We start from the raw sequence: 13068 nt of genomic DNA, 5'->3' as shown, positions 1-13068 counted from the left end.
ACTACAAGTCAGAGCCTTGCAAAATCGCACATGGTACAAAGCTCTGCCTTGTAGTTTTACAAGTAATATCCTTGGCAACAGAATTTTACTTGTAAAATATACAAAAAATTCTTTCAGTGTGGCCCTCAGTCCTCCAGATTAACAGTAAACCAATTGCAGAAGCAGCACTATAAGGTATAATAGGGACCGGAAAAATTCGCTGGTTCAATGACCTGTAGGATGAACTCCATAGTTCTACTTACACTCGGTCAATTGTTACCCACTCATTGGTTGTTGTCTTGTGAGACGTCCCAACGTAGCAGCCTGTGATTCGATACAGCTTTGGTTGGGTGTTTCTCATTGGCTGAGAGTCATCCCAGGTGAGTTGCGAGCCAATAGCAGAGGCAGCACTGAGGTATAACTATTTGTATTTCAGCTTATCGCGAAATGAACTCGCGAATTTTTTTTCCTATCTCCAGGTATAATTATTTGAATTTTTTTTTAGCCAAACACGAAATCAACCCGCGAATTTTTCAGGTCTCTAGTTAACGTGTTGTCTCGGCCTGGAGCAACAGAAGCAACTCGCGTGCTTGGAAGCAGTCCGACGGCGCAGCCTGCTGCGAGGCAGAACCACCGTGCTGACGAGAGGGCCGGCTACAGTGCACTGAGTCACTTGCCACTTCACGCACCACCCTCCCTCGGTCCTTCAGACCCCCCCTCCCCAGCAGGGGGGGAGCTACAAGTGGTGTTATTGGTCGCGGGAGACGAGGACAGAGCGCGCCTACTGTAGCCATCTGGTGTCCGCGAGGCGCCTCGACGGTTAGGCTGCATATTTTTAATTAATATGGTCCGGAAAAATTCGCGGATTCATTTCGTGATAGGCTAGAATCCAAAAAAAAAAAAAACGTTTGCCTTTTTTTACCGCATCAGTTTTTTTGGGCCACATTTTTTCTGAATGGCACTCGGCCAGTGAAAAAACCTTTTAGCAAAAGAAGTATCGAATCACTAGCGTCCCAGTTAAACAGGTGTCACGAGTCAGTAGCCAATGCGCAGATGTAATTTTCCCGCGTGCATAGAGGATCATGGAGTATATCCTACAGGTCATTGAAATCGCGAATTTTTCCGGTCTCTGTTAATTAATTAACTCGTAGCTCCTGAAGCGTAGAAGCTGTGGCTTCGCCAAGCGCCGACAAGGTGACAGACAGCCGTTTGCTGGCGACAGGCGACCTGGCACTCTATTCCTTCTGGAGGGAGGTCCGATGCACCAGGTCGCAGTCAACTAGCGTAACTCATTTTATACAATTGTTCTTTTCTCACATGCGCTCAACACCATCTTTTTTTTTTTAATAATGTTCGCAGGATTTCACGGCCATTGTCTGAAGTAGGTACCTACAGTAGGTAACTGCCCCCTGATGATGGTGACTGCAATGTCGACCTAAACGTCGGTGAATTATTCTCCAAGGACGGGGCTACAACCCAGAACCCAAGCTACACAATCCTTTTTTTAAATTTATTAATCATAAGCATACTAGCTGACTACAGCCTGAAGGGAGACGAGTGAAGTCGCTCACCGCCAGGAGTACCAACCCAGACGCACGCAGACACCAGTAGCTCCCGACCCCAGCATGGTCTGACACTCTCCTGCTCCTTCCTGGACCAACCTTCTTGTCCTGTGCCGAACCTGCCTGCTTAATGCTCGCACTGTTTAACCCCGTATGGATGTGCCCAGGGTTTACCCTGTGTCCGTGCAGGTTTTACCTGGACCCAACTTGACAAGTCACAGGCTAGAGTTGCTGCCATGGCTGGCCAATCCCCGCACACACCACACGATTAATGGCTACCTTCCCTGCATGGCTGAAACCCAGCATGACTAGGAGTATAGGCCTCGGCACCTACAGTCTTCCCCAACACAGACCCCTACCAAACAAATACACTTAGCTTTGGTAAGGTTAGGGGAAATAATTGGCTAGTTTCCTAAATTATTTCTCTGGGGTGGTTTTTCAGGGGTGTATGTGTGTCGGTGAGGCGGGGTGATAGGTGCGACGCTCTTTGGTGCTTCTGGCGCGGTTGTCTCCTCCAAACTGCAAGTCTGTGGACTGGTCTTCTCATCACGCATAGAGCAAACATGAGATTTGAATGGTAACCGTAGCACCATATGGCAAAGAATTGAAGATAAATGAATACTGCAAGTCCCTCGAGAGTTTCAAAGAATCTGTACCCAGTGTTTCATGTCTAAAAAGTATCCTTAAAACACGCGTCGCATGGCACTAAGGACTCTCCTCCTCCCGTACGGAAGAGGTTGAATTATATCCCCCCTCCACATTGTTTTTACCCTTGGAGTAGTTGACGAGAATCCAACGACAAGTAGCCAACACAGACTTCGTTTGTTCCTCAAGTTGGTCGAGACTTGACTGGCAAACAGTTGGGAGGGGGGGTGTAATGGGGGTTGTCTGTAAATTCGGTTTACGGACGATAATTTTATGTGATAACGTCATAAGAAAACATTAATGAAAAATTGCATACTTTTTAATTTTCAAATATTATTTACAGTTTTGGCAAATTTAATTTAAATCATTTCTTTAAATATAATCAAGAACAATTAGTTAAAAAGTCCGCCTTAACCTGTTTGATATTATAGAATATTTTCGCGCACGGTGGTTGGCCGGTTCTTGCACGCTCGGCTCATGAGGAACGTGACAATTTTTTTCGTGCGTGCAGCCGGCGTTCATCGATTTATAAGACGTTATCGCGTCAAAAAAAATTGTCAGTCGTGGGGACTGTCGACAGAAGTGAAAACTTAAAATTCTGTTTTTAAATGTGTAATATGAAATCATTTCTACGTCAAATGTACGCAAGAAAATGATTTTGGTATTATGTCACTAGCATATCTGTGACGCGAACCCATAAGTTTCGCCCCTACCAATAATAACTTTAAAACTAGAAAAAATTACGTTTTTTCATTGAAAGAATAAAAAAAAATATTAACTTTAATCTACAAATAATGAACATTATCTCTAATAAATCAATAACCTGACATTTGAAGAAATTCACATCGTAAATAAATAAACCAAAGAAAAAAACATAACCTCAACTTAACTACCTACTAAAAAATATCCAATACTCGCAATATGCACCACACAATAACGTTAAAATTTCTTGGAAGATAAAGATAAAATTAAAAACTTGTATCTTTAAAAATAGAATAAATTAAGTTTTATCCTTGAAATATAAAAAAATTTAACACGTCACGTGACCATGTCGATGACGACTAACATGAATTTACTCCCTACCAAAACTTCGTATAGAAGTATTCACTTAAAAAAAAAATTATTGTACTTCTACAAACTATTCATTTGAAAACCAATTGCCAAGGAAGATGCTGTAATTTTTCTACAACACATGGATATCAATGGTTTTGCATATATTGCAAGCATAATTTGTTTTCAAACCATGGAAAACGTAACCTACTATTCAAAAAAATTTGCCGTGCCTATTACGTGCGCAGTTGATACTGGAAAGCTATTCGGGGAACGGTTTGCTAATAACTTTAACCGTCGGAGGTATACCGAGACAACACAAAGCATGAATTCCCGGGTAAGAATTCGAATCCAGTATTATTACTACGAACACTATTTTGTAGTGATGCAGTTGTTTTCATGTAAATGCACACATTTACAGATACATATATGTAATTTTACATTAATTTTTCTGTTACATGCAAAAAAAAAAAAAGATTTTCACGGTGTGATTGAACGGGCGTTCTAAAATGTAACCCGCTAGAAAACCAATAACTCTGTACGGAAATAAAACATGCAAGTCTGAGCGCTGTAAGGTGATCAAGGTGAAAAGCCGGAGTACACCTGAAAATATTTGAACACGTAGCGGCTCTATTGGTGCCGGTCTGCATAGAATTTGCCGAACCATAGAATGCCGAACTAACCACATTATGGCGAAGTCAGTGCTTTGGGCCGTCTCTTAGTCTAACACTTAACCATTTGGCGAACTACACAGAAACACGTTGCACAATCTAACAATACTATACTTAACATATATAAAATAACAACTAAAATACATTAAAAAAATCACGGATTCATTTCACGATAGACTAGAATACAAAAACTTTTGCCTTTTTTTCTGCTTCAGTGATTGGGCAACAGTTTGTCTGAAGGACGCTGGGCCAACGAAAAACCTTCAACAAAATGAGTATCGAATCACTAGCACCCCAGTTATCAGGTGTCGTGGGAGCCAGTAAGAATATGTGCTGATGAAGTGAAAGAAAAATCCAGATTATTATTTTAATGCATGAATGTGAACATGAATATTGGTATCCAATGGTGGAAGATAGTTAATTTTTCCTAACTCGATAACTAAGTTTTGTGTATTCGATCAAACTCAAAACGAGTAGCTATGATCAGAATGAACCACGGTTATATTGCCGACTATACAACTCGTTCTTATGTTGTGGTTCTCATGTTACATAGAAACAGACACTCGATGTAGTTATTTTAAGTTAAAGTTATTCTATTTTCCAATTTTTTGGAAGAGGCTTTACGAAACGACAACATTTTCCTTTTGACGAATTCAGACATTTTCTATCTATAACACGCGAAAATATTTTAGTCTCAAAATTAATGTAGGACTAAAATGATGAAATCGGCTGCTTGCTGTTTCAGGGAGATAAAATCAGTACGTGTTGCGGTAAGTAAAAAAAAAAATCATAATGTAGAGCGGCAGGCTACGAATAATAAAAAAAAGTATAAGGGACGTAATCCATTCCACCAAAGAAATGAATCATTCGAATTATTTGAAGTAATCTTGGGTTAAATATTTACTCTCTCATACGTATTCCAGGTTACTTACGCATAGTATAGTATAGTCTTGGTATAATCCCAGAGGTCGCAGCATGTATATTACACAAAAGAGATGACACTCCACACGGAACGTGTCACATTAAAAAGACGAAATCGAAATAATCCACCCGTAGAAAAAGTTTGAAATCAATCCTCTTAACTTGGTCCACCGAGGCTACGAAGGATATAGTCAGTCCACGGAGAAACGGACGTAACATATCATTCTTATAAATTCGAACTTGTTACTCACCTACTTGAAATTCAATATACTTAAAAAAATTAAAAAAAAATTGTTACATTTTTTTTAAAATATGGATATAGTTTTAAATTTTCATTTAATCTTTCTGCAGATATGTTTTACAGCTAAAACCAAGGAAAAAATATCAATGCAATACCTGTATTTGAGCCATTTTCATATGTTATTTTGAAGATAAGATATAGAGTGAGTTGTGACATTAGAAGTCCACCTCTTTATGACAGGTTTCATCAAAAAAGTTTTTGTTTTTTGTTTCAGAGCTGTAACGACTCCTTTAATTCGTCTCTCGGGGTTAAAAAAAAAAAAAAAGAAAGGGGAATAACGCATGAATTATTTATAATCTACACATTTGAGAGCAATGGTTTTTTTACCAATCGAAACCTAACAGGACATTTTCCCACGATTAATAATACAATTTTATTTTAATATTGATATTTTTAATTGTGACGACACCTTAATCCTATCAATCATACTTTGTCACGTGCTAAGATATTATATTTATAATTATTTTATTTTAGCTCAACTTTTTAAAAATATTTTATGTAGTTATAATCTTAAGTTCTAATGATAATATATATTAATATATAATTTTGTATTATAAAATATAACTTAATTATAACATTTATTTTATTCATAGTTCTAAATAATGATATCAATTAGAAGGTAGTCCACACCATGACCCACACATTCAAAGTTTAACTATTCCGTGTATCGTTCAGATATAATTTGTCTACTTCAGTTGACTAATAGACTATAATGATATTTTCTAATTTTGTATCAACTGAAATTTGAGACAATTAGGGGGTGCGGGACTAAGATCTGCTGGGGAAAATATAAAAATCTGAACTGCAGTACTTGAAAGTACGTCCAGTTGATCTAATATCTATCGTTGTCGTGATTCGTGTTCTGAAACAACGGAACGTGTTCTCGTTCGAAATCCACGAATCGGCTTCCGTTGTCGTCAGACGTCGGCATTCGGGGCCGGATGCGCTGTTGTTTCTGAGGGGGAGGGGTGTGAGGTTATTTTCTCCCTCCGGGAGATAAGCCCGACACGAGGCGATGTCATTGAAACGAGTAGTACCACGTATCCCGGCGAAGCAGGCGGCCTCTTCCTTCGCCGCTGTAACCAAATGACCCTAGGAAAAGGGGTGGGGGGAATAGGAGGGGGGAGGGGGGGGGTAATCCCAGGGCTGGCCGCGGTACAAAGAAACAGCGGGCCATACGCCCATTCAATTACCGGGGAGACAGTTTAAATCTGATGGTAGCAGAGCAGGGTTACGAAGAGGGGAGGGAGGGTTGCAAAGCGGTTTCTCCTCCCTCACCCCCCTCCCGCCTATCCCACCCAACACACACCCCCTTCTCGCCCTGAAGATAATCCTCTTTCAGCAGCCTGCAGCTTATGGAATTGTTATCTGCATTCGGCCTGGCGGCGGGGCCGCGGAGTTAACAAATGAGTGCGCGAATGTTTTAATACAATTGCCTTTCGGGGCCGGGGGGTGAGGGGGGCATTATCTTTGCATTGCCCCCTTTCCCCCCTCCTCCAGAAAACAAACCTCCTGCCCCCCCCCCCCCCCCGGCCCAGACACCCTCAGGAGGGGGTATCGCAACTAGGCTGGTGGGCAGGAGGGGGGGGGGGGGTAAAGGAGCGACTACAAGCGAATAAAATTGTAATAAAGAAGTAGGGAATTTGCATCCGCCGCGCTCTGGGACTTGTACGAGAGGTGGTTCTTCTTGGGCTATGCGCTAATCTCAGCTGGCAGATGGGTTCGTACAGTCCGCTACCGGTGAACTGAGAGCCGTTTCCTTGGGAACAACTAGCAACCTGATAAAAAATCGCAATTTTTTTGATGTGATAACGTCTTATTTAAATCGATGAACACCGGCTGCACGCAAGAAAAAGCATGACTCATTGTCACGTTCCGCCTGAGCGAGCGTGCAAGAACCGCCCAACCACCGTGCGCGAAAATATTCTATAATATCAAACAGGTTAAGGCGGACTTTTTAACTAATTGTTCTTGATTATATTTAAAGAAATGATTTAAATTAAATTTGCCAAAACTGTAAATAATATTTGAAAATTAAAAAGTATGCAATTTTTCATTAATGTTTTCTTATGACGTTATCACATAAAATTATCGTCCGTAAACCGAATTTACAGACAACCCCCATTACACCCCCCCTCCCAACTGTTTGCCAGTCAAGTCTCGACCAACTTGAGGAACAAACGAAGTCTGTGTTGGCTACTTGTCGTTGGATTCTCGTCAACTACTCCAAGGGTAAAAACAATGTGGAGGGGGGATATAATTCAACCTCTTCCGTACGGGAGGAGGAGAGTCCTTAGTGCCATGCGACGCGTGTTTTAAGGATACTTTTTAGACATGAAACACTGGGTACAGATTCTTTGAAACTCTCGAGGGACTTGCAGTATTCATTTATCTTCAATTCTTTGCCATATGGTGCTACGGTTACCATTCAAATCTCATGTTTGCTCTATGCGTGATGAGAAGACCAGTCCACAGACTTGCAGTTTGGAGGAGACAACCGCGCCAGAAGCACCAAAGAGCGTCGCACCTATCACCCCGCCTCACCGACACACATACACCCCTGAAAAACCACCCCAGAGAAATAATTTAGGAAACTAGCCAATTATTTCCCCTAACCTTACCAAAGCTAAGTGTATTTGTTTGGTAGGGGTCTGTGTTGGGGAAGACTGTAGGTGCCGAGGCCTATACTCCTAGTCATGCTGGGTTTCAGCCATGCAGGGAAGGTAGCCATTAATCGTGTGGTGTGTGCGGGGATTGGCCAGCCATGGCAGCAACTCTAGCCTGTGACTTGTCAAGTTGGGTCCAGGTAAAACCTGCACGGACACAGGGTAAACCCTGGGCACATCCATACGGGGTTAAACAGTGCGAGCATTAAGCAGGCAGGTTCGGCACAGGACAAGAAGGTTGGTCCAGGAAGGAGCAGGAGAGTGTCAGACCATGCTGGGGTCGGGAGCTACTGGTGTCTGCGTGCGTCTGGGTTGGTACTCCTGGCGGTGAGCGACTTCACTCGTCTCCCTTCAGGCTGTAGTCAGCTAGTATGCTTATGATTAATAAATTTAAAAAAAGGATTGTGTAGCTTGGGTTCTGGGTTGTAGCCCCGTCCTTGGAGAATAATTCACCGACGTTTAGGTCGACATTGCAGTCACCATCATCAGGGGGCAGTTACCTACTGTAGGTACCTACTTCAGACAATGGCCGTGAAATCCTGCGAACATTATTAAAAAAAAAAAGATGGTGTTGAGCGCATGTGAGAAAAGAACAATTGTATAAAATGAGTTACGCTAGTTGACTGCGACCTGGTGCATCGGACCTCCCTCCAGAAGGAATAGAGTGCCAGGTCGCCTGTCGCCAGCAAACGGCTGTCTGTCACCTTGTCGGCGCTTGGCGAAGCCACAGCTTCTACGCTTCAGGAGCTACGAGTTAATTAATTAACAGAGACCGGAAAAATTCGCGATTTCAATGACCTGTAGGATATACTCCATGATCCTCTATGCACGCGGGAAAATTACATCTGCGCATTGGCTACTGACTCGTGACACCTGTTTAACTGGGACGCTAGTGATTCGATACTTCTTTTGCTAAAAGGTTTTTTCACTGGCCGAGTGCCATTCAGAAAAAATGTGGCCCAAAAAAACTGATGCGGTAAAAAAAGGCAAACGTTTTTTTTTTTTTTTGGATTCTAGCCTATCACGAAATGAATCCGCGAATTTTTCCGGACCATATTAATTAAAAATATGCAGCCTAACCGTCGAGGCGCCTCGCGGACACCAGATGGCTACAGTAGGCGCGCTCTGTCCTCGTCTCCCGCGACCAATAACACCACTTGTAGCTCCCCCCCTGCAGGTTAAGGCGGGCTTTTTTTTTTAACTAATTGTTCGTGATTATATTTTTTAACAAATTATTCAAATTAAATTTTGCAAAAAAAAAAAACTGTAAATAATATTTGAAAATTAAAAAAGTAAGCAATTTTTCAGCAATTGTTTTCTTATGACGTTATCACGTAAAATTGTTGTCCGTAAACCGACTTAACAGACAACCCCCTTTGGTCTGAAAAAGTGTTGGGGTGTGTAATGTTCGGACGCAGAAGCGTGAGGGGTGCTGGCGCGGTGCAGAAGGAGGAAAGAAGAGGGGGAGAGAGAGAGAGAGAGAGAGAGAGAGAGAGAGAAGGAGAGGAACAGAGACGGGGTCGACGGAAACAGGTCGTAGCGGCGTCGGGCGACCGCCGCTGTTACTGCAGCCAGTAGGGAAGGTGGAAAGGGGTTGAAGGGGGTCAGCCGCGCTAAAACACAAGGGCTGATTGCGGCGACACAGCAAATCTCGCGACGCACAATGAGGGAGCTGAGTGCGGAACAATCCACCCCCGCCACGCCCCCTCCTTCCTTCCCCTCCTCCCGCCTACGAATTGCGGGCTCGTGTAGATTTGTATCTGCTAGGATGTTGCACCCCCTTCGAAGAAGTCCCACCCAGAGCTGTTTTTTTTTCATTTAGAATTAAAAAAAACAGGGGTGGCGAGGGAGTTCGGATCCACAAACCCCGTCGAAAGGGGATGGGAAAGGGGAGGGGGTTGGTCAGAATGGACATCCTATTACCGGAACACTGTAAGGGCTGCCACCTACCAGCCCCCCCCCCCCCTTCTCTTTACCGGAGGATTGTGTACGTTCGCCACTGCGGCATTGTGGAAAGGGGGGGCAGGCTCATTGTCTCGCAAGGGGGTGGTTTCTGCCCCGCCTCATTGTCCACTTGTTTTTGTTTTCTCGACTCCAGTTTCCCGCGCCCACGCGGATCCTACAATCACCCCCCCCCCCTCCTACACCCCCCTTCCGCAAAGTCCTTGTCGCCAACTCCTCTTTTTGCCCCGGCCAGGAACACTTCAGCTGTGGGCCTCTTCCCCCCCTCTACCGCCCCCTTGTTCGCTGTTCCACCCCTCCGGCATTGTGCGGTCTGCTCATTCACTCCCCCGCTCAAACCCCCCCCCCCCCCCAGTAAGTCTTCAATGCCCGCTCTGGCGCGGGCGGACAGAAAGGACCGCGAATTTCTGAAAAGGATCTGATCCTGCCGGGAAGGGGTGAGTGGTGAGGGGGGGGGGGGGAGTTTGCACTGCAGGACGTTCTCGGACGCCGACTAAACAAATTCGTGGTTCGGGGTGAGAGAAAAAATAATAATATATATATATTTTTTTTCAATATGGTTCTGAAAAATATTCCAGCATCGAAACAAAAGAAATGTCGGGGAACGCGTCGGGCTGCTCGACAGATAGACAGAAAGAGAGATATCCAGAAATACACCGACCACTCTTCTTGACCGAGGCGATATCTCCGAGGGCGAACACTGTAAAAAAAAAATATATATATATATATATATATATATATATACACACATATTTGTAAATGGAACTGAAAGTTTATTTTAAATCACAGACATGTGTAAATTTTGCATTTACACGAAATAAAACTGTACCGCTACAAAAAAAAATCGTAGTAATAATGTGTCCAGATTTTTTTACCGGGCATTTTTGATTTGTGTTGTCCCAGTACCTAAATTAGTTACAGTTATTTGTTAACTGTTCCCTTTATTGATTTCCAATATTAATTGTTGGGTAATATTAAGGTTAATAAAACCAAATAAAGTCCATTTGTTCCATACTGAAATGTCTTTTTTTTTTCCTATGGTTTAAAAAAAATGTATGCTTGTATCAGACCTCGATCAAATTGTACAATTATAAGCTAAGTGCGACAAGAAATATTCAGTATTGTTTACAAAAACGTTTTTCATATATGCAAAAATAACTACAGCAATGTGTTGTTTCAATGTACAAAATATTACTTGTAGTATTGCAAACTATTTCTTGGCAATTTGTTTCCAAAGGAATCTTTTCTAAAATGTCAAAAAAAATATTTTTGCATATAATTTCATTAATTATATTGCAACCGCTCAAGGTGATAGGAATTAAGGGGACTACCTGGTCAATGGGCGTATCTGTGTAATTGAGGCGCGATGATTAGCGCGACGCACGCTGGTGCTTCTAGCGCGGTGTCTCCTCTGGACTGGCGCGCAGTCTTCTCGTCGTGCATTGAGCGGCGACCATAACATTATATTGTGAAGAAATTAAGATAAAGGTGTAATGCAAGTCCATTAGATGTTTTCAATAATCTGTACCGGTTGTTTTATAATTAAAGATTACTCTGAATACAGGCCTTTTAGCCATTTTAACTCTTCTAAAAAAAGAAAAATTTTAAAAATTAATCCGGAAATAAAAATAAATAATTATCGGCTCTCAGAGAATTCTTAATCACTCTGGTTGTCATCCTGGACATCCCACCTTTATGCTAAATATTTTTCGAACTCTTTCACGAAACCAAAACTATGTTTATAGCTAATTTATCTTAAGGCCCCCGCCTACCTGCGCACGCATACGGTGCGCAGAGCTTCAGGAAAAACAACGCTATTTGATAACTGTTCAGGATATCCGAGTGGGGTCTGTTTACGAAAAGCATAAAATACATAATATTCTGCGGGTGGATGAGTAGTTTAAATTTCCATATTTCTTTTTTCAAACTTTATTTTTAGAATAGTGAGAATAGTTAACATGCAGGTTTAAAAAAAAAATTATTATTCTGCATGAAAACGTCTAGTACAGATTATTTTAAGTACTCACACCTCTGTCTTCATTTCCCCGCCTGGCCGCTCGGACCTGGCGGACGGGTCTCTGAGACCAGTGTGTGGTAGGAGGGGCAGGGGACTGAGTGCTTGTTGCTTCCCCCGCCAGGGCGCTGCACATGAAGGAGCACCCCGACTACAAGTACCGACCGCGCCGGAAGCCCAAGTCGCTGCTCAAGAAGGAGCCCAAGTTCGGCTTCTCGCTGGGGCTGGAGCCGCTGCCTCGCTCCCTGCTGCCGCCGCCGCCGCCCCCGCAGCTGTTCGGAGACCCGCACGACCTCAAGTTCCCGCGCTCCTTGTTCCCGCCCCTGCCCTACCCGCTCTACCCGCTGCACGAGCTGGCCGGCAAGGCCGCCGCCGACCTGGCGCTGCACGCGCTCTACTCCTCCGCCCCCGGCCTCTACCCGGGCTGCTGGCCGGGCTGCTGCCCCCCGCCGCCGCCGCCGCCCCACCGGCCCGCCGGCTCGCCGCCCCCCGACCTCAAGCGGCCCGTCGCCTACCTGCTCGTCAAGCCGCCGCCCCCGGAGGAGCGGCACGTCATCTGAAGGCCGCTGCCGGTTCTCCCGCGGGGGAACCCGGGCTGGTGGGGCGGGCCGCCCCCGGCCACCTCCACTACCGCCGCCGCCGCCGTCGCTACCTCAGACGACAGGCCTGGCTCGGACAGCGACCAGTGAGTGGTGGTCGCCGCCCCCGGAGGAGCGACACGTCATCTGAAGGCCGCCCCCGGCCACCGCCGCCGCCGCCGCCGCTACCGCCGCCGCCACCTCGGACGACAGGAGACATCTCGGAAGACTCTCTCTCCAGTGCGGCGTCAAAGACTGTGTCTGGTGAACTCCGGAGAGACTTTGGAAGCACCAGGCGATGTCAGATCTCGGAGTTACGTTCACACCGCGTAGTTGAAGTAGCCCCGCTGACTGTGTAGGTACGGGTGCTAGCAAGCATTGTAACATTTTTGTTGTAAATGTGAACTGAAGAAAAAAAAAATAATCACGTGAAATTTGCAGATATTTGTAAATTTGTACATTTACATGAAAGTAGTGAAAAAACAAAACATTTTCGCCGTAATACTGGGTTCGGATTCTTGCCCCGAGCATTTATGCTTCGTGTGGTCCCAGCCCTTCCAATAGTTAAAGTTGTTTGTAAACAGTTCAGTTATTTGCTTTCCTGGATTAACGGCGCATATTAATAAGCACAATAATATTAAAATAAAGTCAAATTGTTGAACATTCGGTTATCTTTTACTTGTTTTAAAAAAATCTGTGCTTATAAAAAACATGAATCA

The 13068-nt window shown here is 44.0% G+C and overlaps 1 protein-coding gene across 1 annotated transcript in view; it reads left to right on the top strand.

The window, feature by feature from the left end:
• Window positions 1-12782, top strand: part of LOC134539089 (transcription factor sox-3-like) — a 29646-nt gene extending 16864 nt beyond the window's left edge. Inside the window, exon 2 of the mRNA XM_063380820.1 lies at window positions 11896-12782. Coding sequence (XP_063236890.1) covers window positions 11896-12331 — 436 coding nt within the window. The 3' untranslated portion in view covers window positions 12332-12782. The remainder of the gene's footprint in view (window positions 1-11895) is intronic.
• The last annotated feature ends 286 nt before the right edge of the window (window positions 12783-13068 follow it).

The sequence above is a fragment of the Bacillus rossius genome, chromosome 14 (genome assembly GCF_032445375.1).
Source record: "Bacillus rossius redtenbacheri isolate Brsri chromosome 14, Brsri_v3, whole genome shotgun sequence".
Taxonomy (NCBI): domain Eukaryota; kingdom Metazoa; phylum Arthropoda; class Insecta; order Phasmatodea; family Bacillidae; genus Bacillus; species Bacillus rossius.
The sequence above is the reverse complement of the archived record's forward strand: the minus strand, read 5'-3'. Positions and strand labels throughout refer to the sequence as shown.